The following is a 12059-nucleotide window of genomic DNA, read 5'->3' as shown; positions in this document are numbered from 1 at the left end:
CTGCAAAACACAAAATACAATCTGTTGTTCACAATGAATTGTCATTAAGCATACTTTTATAATCCATACATCAAAATTACAGGAAATTGCTTCTACTTTTTTTATTATGTCTTTTTTATCTCCTCATGTTTCTAAATGATAATGCCCTGAGAAACTGAATGTAATAGCTACTTTGCAAATATGTGGTCCAGTGCTCAGACATATAACCATGAAGCAAGAGATAAGATCTAAGGGAAAAAATGCTAAAAGCTTTAAAGCATTCTTTGTCATTTTTAAGTTAGTTGCCAAGATTCCATACCTATGAAGATTGTTTAGCCCTTACATTGAAAAAGTTGTTTAAAATAGCAACTATTTTGAAAATGTCACAGAAATTTTAATGAGTGAATAATTCATAAAGTTATGTTGGTAAGAAAAGTCTAATGGCTGTCTTATAAGCTTCAAACATTTCCAACTTTTCTTGTAATTAGGATACCTGTCTGCTGATGTGAAGTGTACCAGTCCCTAAGCTGTTTCTTGATTGAAATTTGAGTCTAAATTACAGCTGTTTTCTTCTATACCCTAATTATAAACTAGGACTAGACATATATCAATGATAGATTTTAATAAATATACAGTCTACTAAATAAATGTTCCTACCATACTACCAAGAACCTTTACAGTGACTTAATACTTTTAGCAATTCATTTGCATGGTTATTTCACTCTATAGGCATTCCCAATTTTCAAAAAAATCTCAGGGAAACAAGGAAATAATAGGCCATATTTCCTAGCCATTCAGATGTTTTAATTGTAATAACTCACTACTTTCACATTTAGATGAACTGGATCACCACAAGAGGGCATACAACCTCACCTATAACATACAAGCATATCTGAAGTGGGTTTAGGTGTTGAAGTTACATTGGAATGTTAGATGTATAAATAATAAACTGTCAAAAAACATGCCAAGAAACACTACAAATTCACTACGTAGGAATATTAGCTTATTAGGAATTTCTCAAACTCATTAAGGTAAAATCATGGGTTCAAACAGGTAAAAATAGAAATTTGTTGTGAAAAGATGTGTGCACATTTTAAAGTAATTAACTCATTTCTGATTAGAAAAGACTATTTAAATGTAGGATTCTGAAAAACATCTCCCCAAATATTTACCTACTGGAAAACAGACCAGATACTTGAATGTAAATCACATATGTGTTCATAATATATAGCAGACAGTCCAGACAAAGTCACTATTACACGAATGTTTTATAGGGAGCGTTTCAGGAATGTTTCATCAAAGAAGAATATATGGGGGCTGGGAAGGTGGCTCAGTGGTTGAGCGCTTGCCTAGCATGCATGAGGCCCTGGGTTTGATTCCTCAGCACCACATAAGCAAAAAGAAAAAAGCCGGAAGTGGCACTGTGGCTCAAGTGGTAGAGTGCTAGCCTTGAGCTGAAGAGCTGAGGGACAGTGCCCAGGCCCAGAGTTCGAGCTCCACGACCACCACCATCACCACCAACAACAAAAAAGAATATGTGGAGAAAGAAAACAAAGTAACTAAATTTAGCTCCTAACAATTCTCAGTACCTTAGCTAACATTACCAGAAAGATAAATAAGTTGGACTTGTAGGAATCAATTGGAAAGGAAGACTCTTAAGTGGAAAATAAAATACATTTATTCAGTTTCTCACTTAATAGTTCCTCACATTGAATAGCCTGATGAGCTAAAGGGGAAATGCTGCCAAGACTTAAAAAGTAAGTAGACCAAACTTGAATGTTTTAAGGTAGAAAATAGTCCCTCTCTGTCAGGGAACTCCTCAGGCTGCTGAATTAAAGCAGTTTTAAAAAAGCAAGATACCTCAATGGAGAAGAATACTAAGGAGTCAGTATATCAGTGACTTTAACCATTATCAGAATCCCAAAGAAGACTTTGATTTCTACTCTGCTAATTAAAAACTGATTTTGGAAAAGTTACATATACTTGTTTTTTTTTTTTAAATATTGATGTCCCACATGATAGCTGTAGCTTCCCAGATTATACCAGGGTTCAAGGCATTTCATCTTACAAAAGTAGGTCAGTATAGCTAGGTGATATTGTCTGGCTCTTCAAAAGTAGATCATCCTTCAACTCTTGGTTACAAATGCATGATTTTGTTGGTGGGACACTTAAAAGGTATAAGAAGCTAACGGAGCATTTAAGATTTGGATTGACACACATAGAGAACCAAAAGGTACAACTGAAGATTTAAAGAACAGATAAATGGCTATATATTTTACTAAATGCTGAAATGAAATAATTATGGATAGATACTGACTTTTAAAAGAGATACTTAAAAGGAGAATTATTATTTTATAGGTATGGAATAACTGGTGCAGCTAAGAAGCAGAGAGCAAAGTTGTTATATAAAATGAAAAAATACACTTTAAAGCATTAAATTCAACAATTACAATAAAATTCATTATGTAAAATAGGGGTTTTAGTCCTTAAAGTGATTGTTTCTGCAAAAACATTACAATTCCTTCTTAATAAAGTTCTCTAGAAAACATGATCTTTGAAAAAAATCTCTCTGGACACACTTACCTTCCTGTTTGTTTAAAAAACTGTTCTTCAAATTCTCTTAGGGCTTTCCGAAGTCTTTTCTTGTCAGCCCTAGTTTCTCGGAGATGATCAAGAAGTACAGGCCTATATCAAGCAACATATATATTTTTTTCACAATTACTCAGCATACTAGAAAGATAATGAGCACATTACCTGTTCAAAACTTGTTTTTAACTGAAAACTTTTAAAGAAATATGTCAAACATAGTATTAGAAATTGCATGGTGGAAACAGGTAATCATGAGAAAGGAGAAAGGACAGAGACAAGTTCATTGAGTCTATTGAAAGAAATGATGTTACTATGACTAGATGAGGGGAAGGTACAGACATGTTGATGCAATATAGATCATCAGTATTTGAAGAGACTGAAATAATAAAAGTCAACTAGAAGGATTTCAAGGAATGATTTGGAAAAGAATTCCAAAGAATTTAGAGAATGAATGAAGAGAATACAAAATGCTTGGAAATGAAATTGTAAACCAATCAAAAGCTATTGCAAATTCTACTCACTTGATAATAGATCTTATATATGCTTATGAGACTCTGAAGTTTGAAATTATACATGGGCATTTACTAAGAGATTATTCCATAGATTTTACCAAAAACTTCTCACTCTCTCCTTCCAAAACAGTTCAGACTGTCATAATTCAGAACAACCCCCCCTCCATAAAAAAAGAAAAATAAAAATTGTTGTTTTCAATGAGTTCAAAAAAATCTCACCTAGTCAGACTATTACCTTATCCCTCTGTGAGGTATTTTCTATACAATGCATGTTAAATTTTCATAATCTGGGCTGTAATATATAATCCAAACAAGACCAAATGATCAAAAGGATGCCAGGTGCCAAATAATGGCAATCTTAAAAAAATCTAAATTGCTCTTGATTGAGGGGCTATTAGGAGACAATGAACAACTCATTTAAAGTCTAGGCAATTACCAGCCTAGAGAAATTATTTCATCAAAATGCAATGGAGTAGGATTTTAAGGGTCTGACAATTGTTGACCCATACAGGATCTTAAGTCTCTCTGTGTCAAGTATTTGCAGTGATCATCTCTACTACACTGTAAAGGGTTAGACCTGTGTCAAAATCTTATTGAAAAGAGGTATGATTAAAGGAAAGCACACATTTACATTTATGGAATTTTAAGGGCTTTACTGAGAGCTGTGGTTCTTCATGGCCTTACCTTCTACTCTAAGGGTTAAATAAATGCCTATAAATTTTTACCAAATCCTGAAATAAAATAATTAGGGACATCCAATTGTGCTTTTAGAGCTACTCTCTTCTAGATAGCACTTTTTAGAGAGTCCAAGAGATCTCCTGAAGTTTTTACATTCATATAAATGACCTAGAACTGACAGAGTTAAAAGACTCCACACTTAGGATTTACACTCACATGGTTGCCTCATGTAAATTAGACATGGAAAGGGCAGGCTGTTTTATTTCTTTCTTCTCATCAGCTAGCAGGGCCCTCACAGGCTCAGTCTCACTAGAGTAGGTGAGGTGATCACCAACAGGAAGGTGAGACACTGAATCTGGTAAAGAAGGTTGTTGGTTTCCCTGTGGACAGTCTTCATCAGAGTCCTCTTCCTCCTGCTTACAACAGACAGAATTCAATAAAGTTACTAAATGCGGTGTACCTCTGGAGAGTGCAAAACTGGAGAGAAGAACCATAAAAGACATCATGAAAACCAGTAGGTAATCCACTGAGAACTGGGATGGAAACTATCAAGAGCTGAAGATAGAAACTGCTTTGCTAAATGGCAACTCCTTTGTACAACTACTTAAAGCTAATAATAAACTCTATAAAGTCAAAAGTGTAAAGAGGCCACCATGTTTAGCTAAAATGCTTACCATGTTCCTTTGTATTTGCTGGTGAAGGAATACACAGACTTTAGGATATTGTCCAATCTGGACTGCACTAACAGGTTATTGTATATCCTATTACTCAGATTAGGGGTATGGCGTTACACTAGTGATGTGGGTTAGGAGGAGATAGACTACATATACCTGTCGTTCAGTTAGGTCCCACTGAAGGTCACATTCACATAGACAGGATACTTATAAAATGGACAAACTTAAGGAAGAGATTTTTGAAGACTAAAGCAAAGTGGGATTACTTCTTAACCTGTTCTAGTAATTAAAACAACCAAAAAATTTCTTGCAGGGAATTCTAAAAATCAATTCCATTTTAAATGATGTTTACTCAATGGAGAGCATTATTCTCTTAAAATAATTAAAAAGATAAAATATACTCTCATTTGTTAACATGCTATTTTATAATTTTTAGCAAGTGGCTGTTTTGATGTTAATAGAGGAGGATTTGTAGTGCTTATACTAGTTCCATATGTCCATCCTTTATTAAAAAATAGCCTAACTCAATTTCAGTACTACTATTTCAGTACTCCATATTTCTGCTTTTAAAAATGACTGGTATCAGTGATATATATGCACAAGAAAGCCATTTTATAATTCTCATAGTGCTATCACATGATACAAACTAAACATTAATGCAAACACCAGTAAAGATTTCAGTGGTGCAATTATCATTACTTACAATTGTTGGAATAAGGGAAGGCGTGGACAAGATTTGCTTGATGATTCTGTATCGATCATAAAGAGGCTTTATTAAATTCTTGTCTTGCTTAATTACCTGAAAAACAAAAAGATATTCTGGTTAAGATATGACATTTCTCCTGAAAAAAGGCCCATCTGTTGAAGGTTTGGTCCCCAGCTGAAGGCAATGTTGGGATGTGATTTGTATCATGAGGGTACTACCCACATCTCTGGATTAATCCACTGACTGACTCTGAAGTAAGTGGATTACTGGGAGGTGGGGCCTAGTTGGAGGAAGTGATCTACTCAAGTGTCTTGTTCTCTTCTTCCTGGCCACCATATTGTCCCCAAAATTATCTCTCCTTATGCCTCAGTCAAGTGACAAAACTGTGATCCATAATAAACTTGCCTCCTTTAAGTTGTTTTCCTCAGGCATTTTGTCACAATGACAAAAAGTGACTAACAGACATCTCCTTTTATTGTCACATGATGACATAACTATTTCCTGTTTTTCATATATAAGGAAGTTGAATCTCAGATAATACATTCACTTGCCAACAGCATATTATTAGGAAAGTTCTAGTCAAGCACTGAGTGATATTCTAAGTTTCTTATACCAGTCCTAACTCCCCCCTCACTATTCTGGCTAATTTGAGACAACATAGGACTTTCATATCATTCAAGATACTTGTATGGATATGGTCAATACACTTGTAAAATACAGAATGAACCCAGAGGCACTAAAGGATAGAAGACTCCAGATGTGCCTGATTATAAACATACAGAAACCACCCACTGGCTATTAGTTGACTTGCAGAGCCCAAGTTCTAATGTGAAACACAACATGAATCTTTTGCAAGTTGGTACATACTGTCACCTCATTATGATCAGATCATGTACAACAATAGGTAAGGCCATCATCTTCCTAAAGATTTCATCCTGACGTTAAATGTGCTGTTTTTCATCTTTCTAGTTGCCCATTCACTCGGCAAACGTATTCCATACTATCTGTTACGTATAGACACTAGGGGATTTGTAAGAAGTTTAAAGTTTAGGGTCACAAAATAACCTATGGAATAGTTAGAGCTATGTTGGAGCAGCTGCGATTCTTACTCAGAAACTGAAAGGCAACCACACCATTATTAGAATTGATAAAGGACTACAAGAAAAGTTCCCTGGTATACGTAAATGAAACTATAAGCAGGATGAGGAATGACTGGTCAGATAAACACTAATCATTATTCTTTGTAAATTCATAATTTTTCTTTAGCCTCCAGGCTCATATATCCTAATGCTTCAATGACAACTCTACTGATTGATAGAGATTTCAAAACTAAGATGGCTAAACTAGAAATCTTAAATTCCAACCCAACTGTCCCCAAGAAACCATACCTCCCTATTCTTATGTAGACATAAAACCAGTTTGCTTACTAGTTATTCTTCATCTTGACTTTATTATATTTTAACATACAGAGAAGGGATTATAATTGAAGCTCTGTCCTTTCAGACAGTAATATTTCTTAGTATTGAGTTCATTGGCTTATTTGAGGAAGAAATGGACATAAAAATACTGTCTTTACCATTTTCTATCAACACATAACGTTATAACCTCCAGAATAGAAGACAATCTCAACACCCTTATGTAGGTCATGGCCAGGGCTTTATCGGACTAGAATTTTGGAGTCAGTCTCTTAAAGATGTTTCTGTGTTGTCAAAGTGCTCTAACAAACTGGTCAAAAGCATGATCTCTTTAATACTGTGCAGAATGTTGGACTCCTACAATATGGTGTAAGGTACCTTAGAATCTTCCTGGGAAGGAAGTTGCTCTCTTTTCTCCTTCAGGCTTGTCAACGTTGTATCTGAAATCTCTTCTCTAGAGGAGCTTGGCTCCGGGCCTGCAGCTTCTGGCTTTCCATTTTCCATTGGGACTGTGGGTTGTTCACAGGACAGGTTTCGAGTTGGGCCTTTGGGAGCACTCCCTTGTTCTTCTGACAGCTTCAGCTTTAGTTCTAACAGAAATGCCATGAATTACCATAAACTAGAAGGAATCACTGGCCCTGATAATAAAAAGGACCCTTTCAAGAATGTGCTCCCCTAGTGGTAATGTTCTTGATTGCTTTCTATGGGACAAGGGCAGCCTCAGCCAAAGTCATAAGTGCTCAATCAAGTTTCAAAGCAAAGTGCTCTTGAAGCAGGGATCTCCTAGAGGTGTAGGATCATGTGTCATAATAATTGTTTTAGATTTCAGTGGAACAGTACTAGAGGAAGACCAGTGGTGTCTGACCCCAGAGTTTCTATCAGTTATCCATTTTATCATCTGAAGTTCTATATTCAAAAATTCAATGATATAAGTTTTGAAAGTTGTGTTGTTTACCAAGAGCCCCTGTGGAAATGCAAACATTTCTGGAAGATAATAGTCATGCAGACCCCTAAAGAAGCACAGAAGGTATAGGAAAGGAGATTAAGAATGTCAGCCTCAATTTGTCAAAGTTCACAAGTTGTCTAATGTCAGTTCTTAAAACCCAGGAAGGACCACATTACAATGTGTCTTCATATAAACCTGAAGAATTAAAAAATAAAGCCCCACCTGGGAATTAACAGGGAATTATATTTCAGATTCATGTGAATAAAGCCATTTATATTGATTTCTCAACTACATAGCTCATTTTTGTTGACTTTAGACTGGCTTACCGTTTAAACACTGCATATTTTATTAATGAATTTCATCATTACAATTTAATAGCACTGAATTAATATTCCATCCTAGTGATTAATCACTACCATTTCAGAAATTTAGAAAAAAACTCCAATATCTAAAACTTTCAGGGTACATAGATGAAAATAATTCTTACTGGTAAATAGTGATATCCCTTTGTGTGTGTGTGTGTGTGTGTGTGTGTGTGTGTGTGTGTGTGTGTGTGTGTGTGTGTGTGTGTGTGTGTGTGTGTGTGTGTGTGTGCTGGTGCTGGGGCTTGAACTAGGATTACAAGTATGAGCCACCAATGCCTGGCTGATTGCTCTTTATAAGTGGATTTTAAAGTAAATTTATACACTACCATCTCCAGAAAGGGACATGGAAAGAAAAGAGGTGAACTCAGAAACAAAAGAACCACATCATCCAAGGTACATAGCATTTCTCTTTGGGCATAAACATTGTCATCTGTGTGGTAGGATATAGAGTCTAGGCCCCTTTTGTTTTCAACATCCAGGAATCCAATAACCCAGTGAATTGTTCTACTTAGAGGCTGGAGGGCCTAATCTCTTCATAAAGAGGTTTGTCAAGTAGGGATTTAGAATAAAGGAAATCTGGGACCTCTTTTTATTTCAAAATGGCCTCCAGTCTAAGTAGGAAACTAAGATCTAGAGAATATAGAGGGAAATGAATTAAAAAATTCCCTGAAGCACATTATCCTATTTTTAACTGCTTTTCTGGGAAAAGAGACCTTTGGCTGGCATTTACCTTTGAGCTGTTTACGACCTTTAGCCAAATCATTCATCCATTTCAGGACTTCAGGATTAGAAGTCTTGTCACCATGGGAAGGCTTCCAAAGGAAGGAAAAATGGAAGGGGAAGAGAGGGAAGAAGGTAGAGAGGTAGAGAGAAAGAGAACAAAGGAAAAACAAAATTTTAAATAGCCCAAATACAAAGATAGTCCAGGAACAAACAAAACTGGGAGAAATGTGAAAACCTGAGCCGACTGAATTACCTTCAGAAAACAAGATCAAACATTCTTGAATTCTTCTGCTCTTTGAACCTTTACCATGGGCATTATTTCTAAACATGCTTGGTCACCCAGAATCTTATATACTCCTAATCACGCCAGGGCACCCACACTCCATAGCTTATTGCCAAGCCATTTTCTTTATCAGTATATACAACACTGATAATATCTTGCCTGTACCTCACATACATGGTTTAGGATGATAACCAGTTGGAGAATAACAACAAACTAAGGTGTAACTTCCCAAGCCAAAGGAGACCTCAAGTCTCTAAAACCTGACAAATTTTCTTTGTCAGTCTGTCAGAGAGATAGATTTCTAATCTTCTTTTTATAGACTCAAGACACAAGCATTAATGTGACATTCAATCACATGTCTGAACTTGGGCAGATTATTTAGCTTCTCTGTGCTTCATTGTCTCATTTATTAAATGAGGATTATAACATTACCTTCCTTGTAGAGTCCCTGTGATTGATTGATTGATTAATATCTGTAAAACACTGAAGATGGTTTCAGGTTCATGCTAAAGACTATAAAAGTGTTCCTAGACTTGCAAATACTACTAATAGTAGTATTTGTACTGTTATTGATGCTACCACTACTACTATTAATACTGGTTTTATTTTCACTAGCAGAGGTGTTGGTAGTAGCAGTGTTTCCAACAAAATAGTGATCTTCACCAACAAATGTACATTGAAGGGATTCATGTCCTGCAAGAAGTTAATCACACCTCAGATAGGGTAATAATTGAGTTCAGAAAATTATGACTCTTCCATTACCAATAATTCATTTTGCTTCTGAATTCCTATTCAGAGGTGGACTTTGTACACAAGTGAGATATTAGGAAAGGAACATTCATAAGTAAGCCAAAGCCACCATGACAGCTTAAATGCAGGCTAAAAATGATTAATGAGTACTTTAAGGATATACAAGGGACTATATAGCAATGCTCAACATGACATGATCAAAAATATACAGTATGAAATGTATATTATTAGTGACCAAGCCTTAGGGCTCTGTCATATTTCCTTTGGGATCCACAAAGGCCATACCATGAACAAGTCTGTAATGAAAGAGAGGCACAGGAAGATGGAAAACACATTCTTTCCAAGTTCAAAGGAAGAAAAACAATACTCAGATGGCACAATCACCAAATATACATGGGATTAAGAGTATTTAATCTACATAATGTGGAATTGTTATAGAGTGGTATAATATCACACATTTTAAAATCAAGATGGAAAGGAAATGGAAGAAAAATAATGTTTCTTTCCTAAGGGATCTTAAATAAGAGACTGGTTTCACGAAAGAGCCGTGGTTTCAGGACCACGGACAACGACAAATGGCTCACTGAACCTATCTCTGGTCTGGTCCTGTCTATGGTCTAGAATAGTACATTGTGCTACTTGCTGCTATAGAATATGGTACTTTGCTTTGAGTAGCAGCTTGACTATATGGACAGTCAACATTTTGGTTTCTCAGGATATTCAAGAGAATTCCTTGATGTGAGAAATTCATCTTGTTGAACAGTGCATCATAAATCTGTCCTATGCTGCTAATTCTATCTTTGGAATATAGTTTTCATCATTGTACACAGGACATAAGGGAAATTTAAGGCTAAATTTCCAGACAAAGTAAGGCCTGGAATCAGTTTTAGATTTTTTTTATTTTTTTCCATCCTCAGAAGAGCCTTTAAAAGAACTTGAAGTCAAGTTCACATTATGGCAGGACTTCTGAATTGAAATATTCTTGTTTAGTAGACCTCAACAGTCATTTAACCAAAACTTACATAGTTAGATTTTTATTCAATGTAATTAAAATGGTGTGCCCAGATGACATTGCTGGAAATACCATTGGGTAGAATGGTAGTCTACAAAACATAGTTCATAAAACACATTATAGAGAATTCTGTATACATTATGTAAAGACCTGAATTGTTATTTCATTAGATTCTTTGCTGAGTGGTTCTGGAAAAACCACTTCTCCTCTCTGGGCTTCAGTTTCATCATTCATTTGGAAGAAAAGACAATTCTGACATTTTTCTGATTTCACTGAAAACAGCCATGTGGCTGAAGTCTTTTTCAGTCCTCAATGAATGAATGTAGAGAACAGCATAATTTTGAGTAGGGTTATCTAAAATGGTTACTTTCAACAGAGGTGAGAAGATGTACATTACCTACATGTATAAGAAAAGCACAGAAGTCCAACAGAAGTTTGTATCCAAAAATTAGCAATGGGGGATATTAATTCCACAATCAGATTGGCAGGAAGGGAAGTCTTACAAAAAGGAACCAATTAAAGCTCCTTGACAAGTCAAACCTCTTAAACACAGCCTGACACTCTGACAGGAAGGGCAAGGGGAAGTCCTATCTCCTGGGATATGCAAGGCTCTGATTACATCAAAGGCTGACAGACACATTGAAGCAGTAGCAAACACGAACCTCCTCCCCTTAATGCTTCCACATCTATCCTTCTGCTTCTGTGTTTGAGAATGTGTTGTCTACTCCAATTTAAAACCTCAAGACAAAAGCATCAGGAAAATTCTTTTACAAAACATGCAATTCTGGGTGTCATAAGCGTCACACATGTATTCTTTATTTAATACCCTGAAACTTGTCACTACTGATATCAACCACACTTTAAGGTAGGCAACTAGACTCAGAACATGAAGTCCAAATGCACAAAGTTCCTAAATGTATGTGTGTGTGATTTAAGATCACAACAGTATGACTCAAGAACTACCAGGTCCCATCAAGCCCCTAGTTGTTACTCTGCAGTATTCCATATGAGGACATCTTAAATACAGTAACACTAAAGCAACCATCAGGAAATCAACTTTTCCTAGGGTAATTGAAGCCCTCAATATATTCATATCTTGGAATTTTACTTCTAATCTTCCATGGCAAAATCTACTCCTCTTTATTTCACTGCTCTAAACCTGAGATGACAGGACACAACCTTATAACTTAGGTAAGTTATAAGTCTTTACTGGGTCTCAGATCCTTATCTGTAAAGAAAAGCTTAGACTAATAATGTATACAGCCCCAAAACAGACAATGTGCAGCTGTGACAACCTGACTCTGGAAAAGAGAGGAATCTTTAATATCCTGACTAAAATTGTATTTAAAGCCAATCTGATTATTTTTCCATCTTGCAAAATAAAGCCCATTCCTTAGTACTCTGTGTGTGTGTGTGTGTGTGTGTGT

The 12059-nt window shown here is 35.8% G+C and overlaps 1 protein-coding gene across 6 annotated transcripts in view; it reads right to left on the bottom strand.

The window, feature by feature from the left end:
• Fam13c (family with sequence similarity 13 member C) overlaps positions 1 to 12059 on the bottom strand; it is a 105498-nt gene that overhangs the window by 1522 nt on the left and 91917 nt on the right. For 4 of the 6 annotated variants that reach the window (XM_070021062.1, XM_070021057.1, XM_070021060.1 and 1 more), the window contains 5 exons: positions 8595 to 8676; positions 6932 to 7143; positions 5136 to 5231; positions 3975 to 4174; positions 2563 to 2664 (listed from right to left, as the gene is read on the bottom strand). In XM_070021062.1, the coding sequence (XP_069877163.1) occupies positions 2563 to 2664; positions 3975 to 4174; positions 5136 to 5231; positions 6932 to 7143; positions 8595 to 8676 (692 nt within the window). The remainder of the gene's footprint in view (positions 1 to 2562; positions 2665 to 3974; positions 4175 to 5135; positions 5232 to 6931; positions 7144 to 8594; positions 8677 to 12059) is intronic. The other 2 variants (XM_070021058.1, XM_070021061.1) reach the window with 1 other exon arrangement.

Source organism: Dipodomys merriami, unplaced genomic scaffold (genome assembly GCF_024711535.1).
Source record: "Dipodomys merriami isolate MVZ:Mamm:240054 unplaced genomic scaffold, mDipMer1.0.p SCAF_14, whole genome shotgun sequence".
Taxonomy (NCBI): Eukaryota; Metazoa; Chordata; class Mammalia; order Rodentia; family Heteromyidae; genus Dipodomys; species Dipodomys merriami.
Note: the sequence above shows the minus strand (reverse complement) of the source record. Positions and strands in the feature narration are given on the sequence as shown.